This window comes from Desmodus rotundus, chromosome 8, assembly GCF_022682495.2.
Source record: "Desmodus rotundus isolate HL8 chromosome 8, HLdesRot8A.1, whole genome shotgun sequence".
NCBI classification, from domain to species: domain Eukaryota; kingdom Metazoa; phylum Chordata; class Mammalia; order Chiroptera; family Phyllostomidae; genus Desmodus; species Desmodus rotundus.
This window is the reverse complement of record NC_071394.1, coordinates 114662243-114674314: the sequence shown is the minus strand read 5'-3', so window position 1 is coordinate 114674314 and position 12072 is coordinate 114662243. Positions and strand designations below refer to the sequence as shown.

At 42.0% G+C, this 12072-nt stretch overlaps 1 protein-coding gene across 14 annotated transcripts in view; it reads left to right on the top strand.

The window, feature by feature from the left end:
- THRB (thyroid hormone receptor beta) overlaps nucleotides 1–12072 on the top strand; it is a 330035-nt gene that overhangs the window by 273357 nt on the left and 44606 nt on the right. Inside the window, exon 1 of one of the 14 annotated variants that reach the window (XM_024565710.4) lies at nucleotides 5740–6360. The exons of the other annotated variants lie outside the window; for them this stretch is intronic. Within the exon in view, the coding sequence (XP_024421478.1) occupies nucleotides 6033–6360 (328 nt within the window). The 5' untranslated portion in view covers nucleotides 5740–6032. Of the gene's footprint in view, nucleotides 1–5739; nucleotides 6361–12072 lie in introns of those variants that run through there. 14 annotated transcript variants of the gene reach the window in all.

Genomic DNA, 12072 nt, shown 5'->3' with positions numbered 1-12072 from the left:
TCCACTGTTAAAGTCCTACATACTGTTCAAAAACCAGTTCACAGGTCACCTCTCCCATAGAGCTTTCCCCGACACCCAGGCAGATTCTCCCTGTGTTTCTATGCCACAGTTATCACACGCTCCCTAGTCTGTCTCCTTGACCTGTCTCCTCTACTCAACTAGACAACTCAAGGGCAGGTGAAGCCAGATTGAGGTGTGGAGGGTAACTGTTTAAGAACTAAACAGGGGGACTTCCGGCCAAGATGAAGGCATAGGTAGACACACTGTGCCTCCTCGCACAACCAAAAGGACAACAACAATTTAAAAACAAAAAACAACCAGAACTGCCAGGAAATCGAACTGCATGGAAGTCCAACAACCAAGAAATTAAAGGAGACACATTTATCCAGACCCGTAGGAGGGGTGGAGAGGGCAGCTGGGCAGAGAGGACTCACAGCAAGGTGGTGGCTGGAGGACCCAGCAAGGCGGCGGATTCTGGAGTGGGGCAGGCAAGGCTGCCGCTGGTGGAGCCATCGACAGACCACGCAGCCCATGGCTCCAGCTCGGGGAAATAAAGCCTCAAACCACTTATTGAAAACACCTGTGGGAGTTGAGGCGGGAGAAACTCCCAGCCTCACAGGAGAGTTCATTGGAGAGACCCACAGGGTCCTAGAACATACACAAACCCACCTACCCGGGAATCAGCACCAGAGGGGCCCAATTTGATTGTGGGTAGTGGGGGAAATGACTGAAAACTGGAAGAGAGTGGAGTGAGTGCCATTGCTCCCTATCAGACCCCTCTCCCCCCACATACAGCATCACAGCGCAGCGATCAGCGTCACCCCGCCCTGGTGAACACCTAAGGCCCCGCCCCTTTATGTAACAGGTGCACCAAGACAAAAAAGAAATGGCCCAAATGAAAGAACAGATCAAAGCTCCAGAAAAAATACAACTAAGCGACAGAGAGATAGCCAACCTACCAGATGCACAGCTCAAAACACTGGTAATCAGGAAGCTCACAGAATTGGTTGAATTTGGTCACAAATTAGATGAAAAAATGAAGGCTATGCTAAGAGAAACAAAGGAAAATGTACAGGGAACCAATAGTGATGGGAAGGAAACTGCAACTCAAATCAACAGTGTGGACCACAAGGAAGAAAGAAACATCCAACCAGAAAAGAATGAAGAAACAAGAATTCGGAAAAATGAGGAGAGGCTTAGGAACCTCTGGGACAACTTTAAACATTCCAACATCTGAATCACAGGGGTAGCAGAAGGAGAAGAGAAAGAGAAAAATATTGTAAACTTATTTGAACAAATAATGAAAGAGAACTTCCCTAATCTGGCAACTGAAATAGACTTCCAGGAAGTCCAGGAAACTCAGAGAGTCCCAAAGAAGCTGGACCTGAGGAGGAACACACCAAAGCACATCATAATTACATTACCCAAGATTAAAAATAAGGAGAGAATCTTAGAAGCAGCAAGAGAAAAGGACACAGTTACCTACAAAGGGGTTCCCATAAGACTGTCAGCTGATTCCTCAAAAGAGACCTTACAGGCAAGAAGAGGCTGGAAAGAAGTATTTGAAGTCATGAAAAGCAAGGACCTACATTCAAGATTGCTCTATCCAGCAAAGCTTTCATTGAGAATGGATGGGCAGATAAAGTGCTTCTCAGATAAGGTCAAGTTAAAGGAGTTCATCATCACCAAGCCCTTATTATATGAAATGTTAAAGGGATGTATCTAAGAAAAAGAAGATAAAAAATATGAACAGTAAAATGACAGCAAACTCAGTCATTTACAACCACACCTAAAACAAAAACAAAAGCAAACTAAGCGAACAACTAGAACAGGAACAGAATCCCAGAAATGGAGATCACATGGAGGGTTATCAACAGGGGAGTGGGAGGGGGAGAGAGGGGGGGAAAGGTACAGAGAATAAGTAGCATAAGTGGTAGGCAGAAGATAGACAGGGGGAGGGTAAGAATAGTATAGGAAATGTAGAAGCCAAAGAACTTATATGTATGACCCATGGACATAAACTATAGGGGGGGAAATGTGGGTGGGAAGGGATGTGCAGGGCGGAGGGGAGTGAAGGGGGGAAAATGGGACAACTGTAATAGCATAATCAATAAAATATATTTAAAAAAATAAGAACTAAGGGAAATGTGCAGTAAAACTAAAAACAAAGAAAAGGAGGAAGTGGGTGGGATGCCCTGGCCATAGTGAGGGGGCTGGGGTTGGACACCCAATAGAACAGCAGCTTTCAAATTTTGCTGCCTATGAAATAAACTGAGGAACTTTAAGAAATCCTGATGCTCAGGTCTCACCCCATTGCTTAAATCAGAATTTCTGAGGGTGACACTTAGGTTCTTTAGAGTTTATGGGCCTTATCTGAGGGTCAATACAGTTGAAAATAGAGGGAACAGTGGGATGATCACAGGGGAGAGGGAGTGGAGGAGGGTAAAGCGGGGTAAATGGTGATAGAAGGAGACTTGACTTGGGACGGTGAACACACAACACAGATGACATGTTGTGGAATCGTGCACCTGAAACCTGTATAATTTTATTAACCAGTGTCCCTCTGATAAATTCAATTTAAAAAGGGGGGGAAAGAAAATAGAGGAAAAAAGAGACAGAAAACGAGAAACCGTTTCCTCCTTCAGAGACCTTGAGAGTTTGTTGTTTACTTACGAGGTTTTCCAGCAAGATTGTTAGTCTTATCCTTTTACGCTATTTCCTTCTGGCCACGGATGGAGGTGTGTTTCTATAATAAATAATTATTGATCGAAGCACTTCTAATGAGAATTATTAAAACTCTGTAAGTTTATTTCAGGCAGTTTGAGGCACTATGGGTCAAATAACTCATAAGCGTCTCTTTAAGTAACTAAATTAGAATAGTCAGCCAGGGAAATAAGAAAACAATCTTACTGAAGCTCACCTCATTTGTGACACATAATATGTTTAAATTGCTTTATCGACTTGACGAGGAAGCCTGCCAGATCGATCACAAGTGACAGAGCTGTGATTGCTTCTATCAGGGTGTGAGGGGCCGCATTTCAAATTCAATGGCAGTGCTGGATTCCACTTCCATCAACAGTAATGAGGGTTTCATGCATTACTACAAGTAAAGAATAGCCCCACTTGGTACAAGGAAGAGTTTCAGGAGGTTTTGCACTGTTTTCTCCAAAAAATAAAAGCTGATGAGGAACTGGGTTCTCTTAACTGTGCTTTGAAACGTTTTTCCTATTCAGTGATCTCTGAGGGGATTCAGGATAGTTTTAATTCAATAAAAAAGGCTATTGATTCTCAGAAGTTCTTCCAAACGGTTCTTGAAAAGTGAGAGAAATCCTTTGTCAGGAGGTGTTCTTTCCTTTTTCACTGCAGTATTTATTTCCAGCTCTGAGGCAGAATAACACTTGGATATTTCAAGTACATTTAGCAAATTTGAAAAATTGCTTTTCTGTGGGGTTTTTTTTTTTTGGAATGAAAGTTGCAGCTTTGGCTTTAGTTGATGGTGTTACTGGTAAAAAGCAAGAAATTGCTTGGTTTTGTGCCTTCAGTGAGATAGGGAGCCAGGAACTGCACTGAACGAAACAGCAGAACTGGGTGGAGAACGGGAAAGAGGCCTCGGAACAGGTGTGTTTGCCAGGAAACAAAGCCACCTTATTGACGGGTTAATTTTCAGATTAGTTTTGGGATATCTGAGACAAATAAATGAAATCAGACAAAAAAATACACAAAACACATAAGGCCTGGATTCTTTTTCCTGGGGTTTTCAGAAAATAATCCTTGCTTCCAATGGAATGTTTTGACATTTTCAGTAGGGAAAACATGTTAATTGTAATGTTATGCGTATGTGCTCTTAAAAACCCCTGTGAATAAATCTTTTATTTTTTGAAAGTAATTTTAAACTATTAAAATGTTAGCTGCGTTCATCATTCCTACGGTAGCATCCATGTTTTCTAGGATGTTGCGATTCATTTTCCAGTTGAAATGAACCCATTTGGAGAAAATTCCTTTACATGTTTTGTAGTTCAATTTTTCATTTTTATCGTTGTCTTGAAGTTGTTTTGGTTTTTACAGCTGTTTTACTTGTTTTAGAGTTGCAGGGTTTTGAGGAGTCTTCTTATGAAATGTCCACGGCGTCTGTCTGGGTTTCTTCCCTTAGTTGTCTCATCTGCTACCTGCTCTCTAATTCTTCACCTCTTCCCTTGAATACACAGCTCATTCACTACATTTCTAAAATCGACAGCACTGAAAAGGCTCCCTTCCGTGACAGTGACCAACCTCACTCTGGATATCGAACGCACATTCTATTAAGCCAGTTAGTGGCAGGGACCGTGATTGAAAGTTTGAACAGCCTCTGCTCCCACCACCTCCTGCTTTGTGCTTAGCAGACACCCACTAGATGTTTGTTGAATGACGGCAGTCCCCTCCTTTCTCCTGTCACACGTCCCTGTACCAGAACTCCAGGCTGCAATTACCTGGAGCTTCGTGTCCAAAGTGGAGGTCTCACTATTGAATGTTACTCTATTTTATTGCTGTGGTCCCTTCAGAGGGAAATACCAACAAGGTCACACATTTGTGGACCAGCAGGACCCCAAATGTAAGTGTCACCACCTGAAGCCCAGCCCTGTAAACTGAGTCTCCAGAAGAAAGAGGAAGAACCCCTAGTTTCAAAGAAGGCAACTTCTACCCTTATGGAATCAGCATCTGGAACATGTGTGTGTGTGTGTGTGTGTGTGTACATATATATGCTGACCACCACCCACATGGAGAAAATACCATTAGTAGCCATCTCGGCAAACAATTATGGTCTAATGTGATATTTCCTCGAGTTTTAATTCAAAGATATAGTGATTCTTAGAGAAAACGCTTCTCCTGTATGGATCGTGTTTTTAAATGTCAAGTGCGTGAATACTACTTAAATCCCAATCATGCTTCAAAACAGTCTCAAAAGCAAATTTGAATGGGAATAAAATGAGGGCGTGCACAGCTTTCCACATTCTACTCTTAAGAGTGCTGTCAAGCACCAACAGGGAGTCTACAGCCAGACCACCCTGAACGCTCCCGGTCCCGTCTAAGCACAGACAGGGAAGTGCTGCCATAGAGGGGTATTCTTCTTTTAAGGGCACCCCGCACACTCACCCTCATGCACTTACAAACAGAACATAAAGGCAGAAGGAGCAGTTAACTTACACTTTAGGTCTCGTGTGGATCGATGCTAATGATGTAGAAAATTATCACGTGCATAGAATGAAATAGAATTCACTCACAGACACCAGCAGCATTTTCAAATGTGGCTTCACTTAGCCGTTGTAAAAACCTATGGGACCTGTGTGTCACTGAGAAGATGGTTGGATTCTGGTATTAAAAGCCAATGAATAACATTCAACAACAGGTTTAACCACTAACATTCGTATCACTGGATTACTGCTTCAGAGTCAGTCATCAGCTCATAATGCCTGGATTTTCTCTGGTTCCTGCTAATAAACTTGATTATTGATTTTAGGATTTTCTGTGTATCCGAGAATAGGCTCTAAGATGTCTTTATAATGTTTCATGCTTAAGTTGTCAACCAAAATGACATGACAATGAGTAATCATTTTCTAATCATGTTGGAAGGGGATAAAAAGAGCCTACAAAATGACTCTTCCCAGCTCCAAAGCGACAGGAACATTCTTGCTCTCGCTCCTGTAGCTGGGCAGAGGTCATCCCTACCTGCCTGTCGCCTTCCCCAGGAATTAGCTGCATTCACCACTTAAGACCTTGGACAGTCAGAAATCTGCTTTCCAATATGTTTGAATGGCAAGAGAGCTCGAAAGACACCTCAACCTAAATAGGATTTTAGCATGTCAGGTGCTACTCCCAAGTAAAGCAGGCTGGGTTGCTGTGTTGGTGGTGGTGTTTATTCATCTTCCTTTCTCGCTTCATGTGTATGGATGGACGCTTCTCGGCGTATATGCCTGGCTCTCCGTCTGTATGGGGCTGGTGAATGCATGCATAGAGTGTGTGTATATGTAAAGTAGAAACTGAACCAGGGTAACAAAATGAACTACTGTATGCAGGAACTCTATGAAGTGCACCCAGCTGCCGGCAGCAATTGCTACATGCAGGCCACTGATTATTACGCGTATTTTGAAGATAGTCCGGGTTACAGTGGGTGCCACGCTCAGGCTGTGCCCAGTAACAACATATATATGGAACAGGCCTGGGCAGTGAATCAGCCTTATACCTGTAGTTACCCTGGAAACATGCTGAAAATCAAGGACTCTGACTTGGACATGGCCCTGAATCAATACAGCCAACCTGAATATTTCACTGAAGAAAAGCCTACCTTTTCTCAAGGGCAGTCGCCATCTTACTCTCAAAAAAAAGGTAGGGACCATTTCACCTAAATGTATTAAAAGTTTCCGTTGTGTGTGAAAGTTACAGTTTGCATCAGCGTGGTCCGATGTTTGAGTGCTGAGTGTTGGCAATGAAAACAGCAGTAAAGAGAGGGTGCTGCTGGGTGATTGAGAGGGTCCATGAGCAACAAAGACTTCCAAGCACTTTTGTTTTCATATATTACAGCTGGATCGAGTTGGGTTTTAGACTCTGCGTGTATGTGTGTGTGTGTGTGTGTGTGTGTGTGTGTGTGGAGAGAGTGTGTGTGTGTATATAGCGCAAAGTGATTATCGTCAGCTTCTCTGCTAAAGAAAACATGTAAAAAGCTTCCCCTCGGTGAATAAAGTACGGTGGCGTTTGCCGTACTGTATTCTGTGGGGAGTGTGATAATTCTCCCCACTTCAGGTTCAGATTAAAAACTCATTTGACTCCTTCTTGGCACCTCATATTAAAAGTTTATTTTAACTAGTAAAATATTTTAGCGATTTTCGATACTACTACTGTTAGGATTTATACATGTTTGGCTTAATATATTTACTTACCCATGTAAACTGTAAAGAATCTACTTGTAACCACAGCAAGCTGTAAGAATGTAAAACTCAAAAAGAAACTAGCACATTTTATATTGCCACTGTGTCCCTAAAGTTTGATATGTCTGCAGTCATGTCAAATGAACTCTCTCTATGACAGTGAAATATCCTTCAAAATATCCATTGCTGAAACAAATACAGCATCCATTCATTTTAATAGACACTGATTTTACAAGGCTGCTTAATTTTCTATCAATAGAACATCTCTTATATTACCAAAAAATAAAAAAGCCAGCAAACCCGTAGCTGTTAGGAAATTTCGTGGCAATTGCCAGATAGAAAATGCTTTCTAAAGTAGCTAAAATTCTTGTGCAAGTGCACCAGAAATTCACTTTTTCTGTGTACGATCTAAGGGTATTGCATAAGAAACCAAATTCACAGGTTTTGTAATTTACAAGACCATGACGCCCATTGATCTTCAAACGTGAATTTCTCTGTAAAGTTATCTTGAAACAGAATGTGGTTTATTTGATGTGGCTCCTATAAAAATTATTTGCTTCTTTTAATGTGACTCTATGAGGTAATTAATAGCAGCCTGTCTTGAAAAATAAATAAATAAACAAAATCTTTAAAAAACTACAAACTGAGTCTAAAATCCCAGTTCAGTTTTTACTATTCTATGATTTATAAATATGAACTCTGAAGGGGATTATAGCATAAACCATACTCAGACTTGTGCATCTGCATTTTCATTTCATTTTGCCTCCTTGGGAAGGGCGTCAGAATTTCTTATTTATTGCAAGGGGCAGTCCATGTAAGTCCCCTAACGGGAACATCTGAGGTAGATTGTGTGCTTTCTGTTTCATTTACTCTTATAAGTAATTTATCTTTCAAAAGAAGTTAGCATTGCCTCATTAGACATGCCTGGATGCACCTTTCTTAATGATGTACAATCCTTAGAAAATGTTGGTGCCTGTCTCTCTATTTGGGCATTCCACTAGTCTTAAAAATTCCTGCAAAACTTTTCATGCTTTTTACTCTTTTTTCGTTTGTCTTTTTACTGCATTTTCTTCCACCAGCCCTAGAGAATATTTGCATATAAAACATTAAACCAGGGATTCTTTACTAATTAATTTGAAGCATGAACTAGAGGTTAAGACACACTGGATGCATATATTGATGTAATTTCTCAAAGCCATATGCCATTAAAAGGCCACCACCACCTGCCAAACTCACTAAATCAAAGCAGGCAAATATTCTTAAATGCACCGTTATTTACTGTTACAAGTCTTTAAGTAAATCCCAGTCAAACTAAACCCAGCTGTTAACTGTCTCTTAGGACAAAAGGTCATACCCAACATGTTTATCCACATTGATCCACTATTGATTTTTGTTGTTGCTGAAGGACATCAGTAATATCTCCTTAAGGCAAAATTAAGACTATAAACAGGTGTTCAGTGGGGCAGGCCCCATTATTCCACTAGATTTTCACCTGTTTTCATGGAACTCGTAATTGCTTCGTCTGTGTTTGTCACTGTCTCTACAGCTATATAAACTCTTCACTAATGCAGCTGTCTTAACTTTTTTATAATTTTTAAGGATGGCTTATTCTCTAGCCTTTAATTGGAGTTTTCTAGTATGCAGAGAATGATCATAATCTTGTTTACTTTTTAAAGTGCACTTGAGTACACATAGATGAAATACAGGAAAGGTAAGACAGAGCCCAGTGTTAAGACTGGCCATCTTAATGGTTGACTTCAGAATGACTTCTAACTCGCCCTCTGTGTTTTTTTTTTCTGTTTTTATATTTATAGCCAAGAGGGAGCAAAGTTATCAAGCTCCTGAAGCATTGAGAATGCAAACTAAGGAACAGTCAGAATTCCGTTTATTAAACCAAATTTAAAATAAGACCTCAAGAATTGGCAGGGGAGCCAATGTCATTTCCACATTGAGGAGGACTGAAGTGCAAATATAATGTCTGTCTTATTTTTCATATGGAATATGAGAAGACACATATTTCATTTTTAAAAGTTAGAGACAAAAGCACCATAGCTGTCACTCAGAAGAGATGAACTCCTTATTTTTTTGTCTTTCAAATCACCTAACCGTGACTTGTTCAGTTGAAATTTGTCACTGCAGCCAGTTCTGATCCCTTCTAAAGTCCCCAGATGGCTCTCGTCTGGCTGTTCTGCAGGCAGCTTTGCTGGTCAGCCTCTGGCTCTGTCTGCACAGAACTCATCCCTAGAGTGTCTGTCCCAGGAGGCCCTTCTCCACAGGGTTCTTTGCTCCATGTTCAATGTACCATCTTTCTAGGAACTGTGTGTTCCAAGAAGTTGCTGGTCCAAGAGAAAAATAATGTCCTGTTTCGGAGCCAGGGTCAGGGAAATGGGGTGCATTTGTCCTGTTCAGTGTTGGGTTGGTTTTGATTGCACGTGTTCTTATTCTGTAGCCAGTTGGTGTGTCGCAGAGAAAAAAATGAATAACTGAGGCAGAAAGTCCACATGCAACCAACTGTCCTTTCTGAATCTGCTTTCATTGCCCCTTGGTCTTGGAGACAGAAATCTAAATCTTTTTGGATGTCCCGCAGCCCTGTTGACTTTGTGTGAATACTTGTGCAGACATTAGAAATGGAAATTAAATGGTAAGGTTGGGGGTGTTTGAAGCTACCCACATCAAGAGGCTCAGATTAAAAAGAGGAGTTAAGCCCAAAGAAATATGATTTCTAATTAGAATTTCCGTGACCTCTTTTAAAGTTGGAGAAGGATTGCTGTACCATAGAGCTGGGGATTGGGAGGTTTCAAAGTCCGCACAGAAAAAAAATGCTGCATAAGCCACACGTACCCTAAAATGCTAGAATCATACTCCTAGTGTCAGGCAGGCAGGAAAGGAAAACAAAAAATGGCAAGATTTACAAGTCCCATTGCATAATCACTCCCAACCATGAACTTGAATATGAGGTGATTGCACACTATTTTGATGTCTCTTTCTCAACATTCCCTCTCCTTCCCTCCCTTCCCTTCTTCTCCTCTTTGTCTTTCCCCCACCCCCACCACTGTCCCTCAGTCTCTCTCTCAGTCGTCCTCTTTCTCACCCCATCTCTACTCTTCCTCTCTAGTTGAATTTCTTTAATTTAAACACATATGTGATCCGCCCACCCAATGGACTGTTGCAGACATCATGTCTTTAAAATGAAATAGTACTTAAGAGGTTAATGCAACTGCAGATTTTTCTACAGTGTTTATGTAATTGTACGGATGCTGCTGTAAGGCTAGGATTCACATTAGGCACTGCCACCAAGTATCCTATTAAGAGGCAACACCACTCCAGAAAACAACAGGGCCATTTTGTAGAATACATAACATACTCACTATTCAAAAGGTTAAATGAAAGTGCCTCTCAGCTCTCAGAAATGGAAGCAAAGTAAGAAACAACAGTAGTTTCCAAATTAAGTCTAAGGGCAGACAAAAGCATGAGCTGGTTCTTCTTTCTTTTCTGTCTTGTCAAAGGCACATCCTTCAGAGATTTCATCAGATGCCCTAACTTCATCCTAGAGCATCTACTGCCATTCCTCACAATGAAAGCTAGTAGCAGGAGTCCAGGGCATTCTGAGAGGCTGATGTCAGATGCCTGGCAGGCCTGGGAGGGAATGCGGGTGCTGCTTATTTCCTGCATTCAGGGTTCACATCCACCACCTCGCTTGTAAATACTTCCCCACAAACTCAAAGCTTTTTGCTCAGCTCCCAGCATTCAGGTGCATTCAGCCTAAAGTCCAATTGCTTCCCACTCTACCATCTGCTCAGGTCCAGCTTTTATGAGCCCAACTTTTTGTTCTGACACTAAGTAGCAGGGCCCACTTAGCATCTGTATTCTTCTTTTTCCAGAGCCTCAGAACTACCGAGCTCCCATGCGCTGTCCTTGGTACCAATCTCATAGCTCCCTCTGTGCTAGGTGCTTAATGAATATCCTCAGTTCTCCTGAACACTCCCAGAATATGCCCCACCCTGCCTGCTTTCCTTACCTGCACATTTTCCCTCCGTGTTGTCCTGTGCACTTCTCCCCATGTTCACCCCTTGTCTCCCTCAAAGACTTCTGCTTCCAGCCACGCAGTGACAATCCTCCCGTGCCCTCTGCACCCACCACAGGCTCCTCCTGAACATTCAGACCCTTTCCACATGGCCTGTTAGATCAAACACTAACTCCACCAACTCTTCCCCTCCCCAAAGAGTTCCATTTTGTTTCAGGCTTTGTGCATCCGTCCACACCCTCTGTTCCAAAATCTTGGCCAGTTTCTCCAAGTGTTCCTCTCTCTGTCATATTGTCCCCATCCGGGAACCAATAAATGAAGCTTGTTTTCTACCCAGTGCTCACTGCCAGCCACACAGCAGAGTGCATCCTGCCATTCTCTCGGCCTGCATCACTTCAGGTCTCTAACTGAGCTCACAGTGTAGGACCCTGTTCTGTTTAATCAGCGCCACATTCAAAGGCAGGTGCCCCTCGTTTTATACAATGGCACTAAATGATGTGTGCAGACCAGCTTTTTGAACAGAAAATAAATCATGTATCATATGTATTAGACCAGAGTTTCTCAGCCTGGTCACCATTGACATTTGGGGACAGATAATTCTTTGTTGTGGGGACCACCCCGAGCTTCCTAGGATGTCTAGCAGCACCCCCAGTCTCTATGCACTAGATGCCAGTAGCACTCAGTGTCCCCTTCCCCAGCAGTGACAATTATAATGTCTCCAGACACTGCCAAATGTCCCGTTGGGCTCACAATCACCCCACTACGTTAAGTGAATGCTATATTTAGAGATTATCTGTAGTAATGGATTTTTTGTAATGTGAAAATTCCTCCTCCATTTTCATATTGAACAGCTTAGATTTTTGCAGACTGAGCTGTTTCACTTGTTTTTCTTTTTGGCTCAACCCTTCACCTGCCCCTCCCAGCCCCCCAACTAGATTGAGCTGTATCAAAATGGAGCAGTATACTTGAACATACATAGACATGTATACCTACAACATGCTACTTACATATATGTTATAGACCATTCCCATAGCCTGAGTTTGGCTTCTATTTGTCATGTATGCTTGTGTATGTCACCCCATCTAGATCATTTGCAGCATAAAGCCGGTAACCTCCTCCACACTCTGTGAAGTGCTCACCTACCATGAC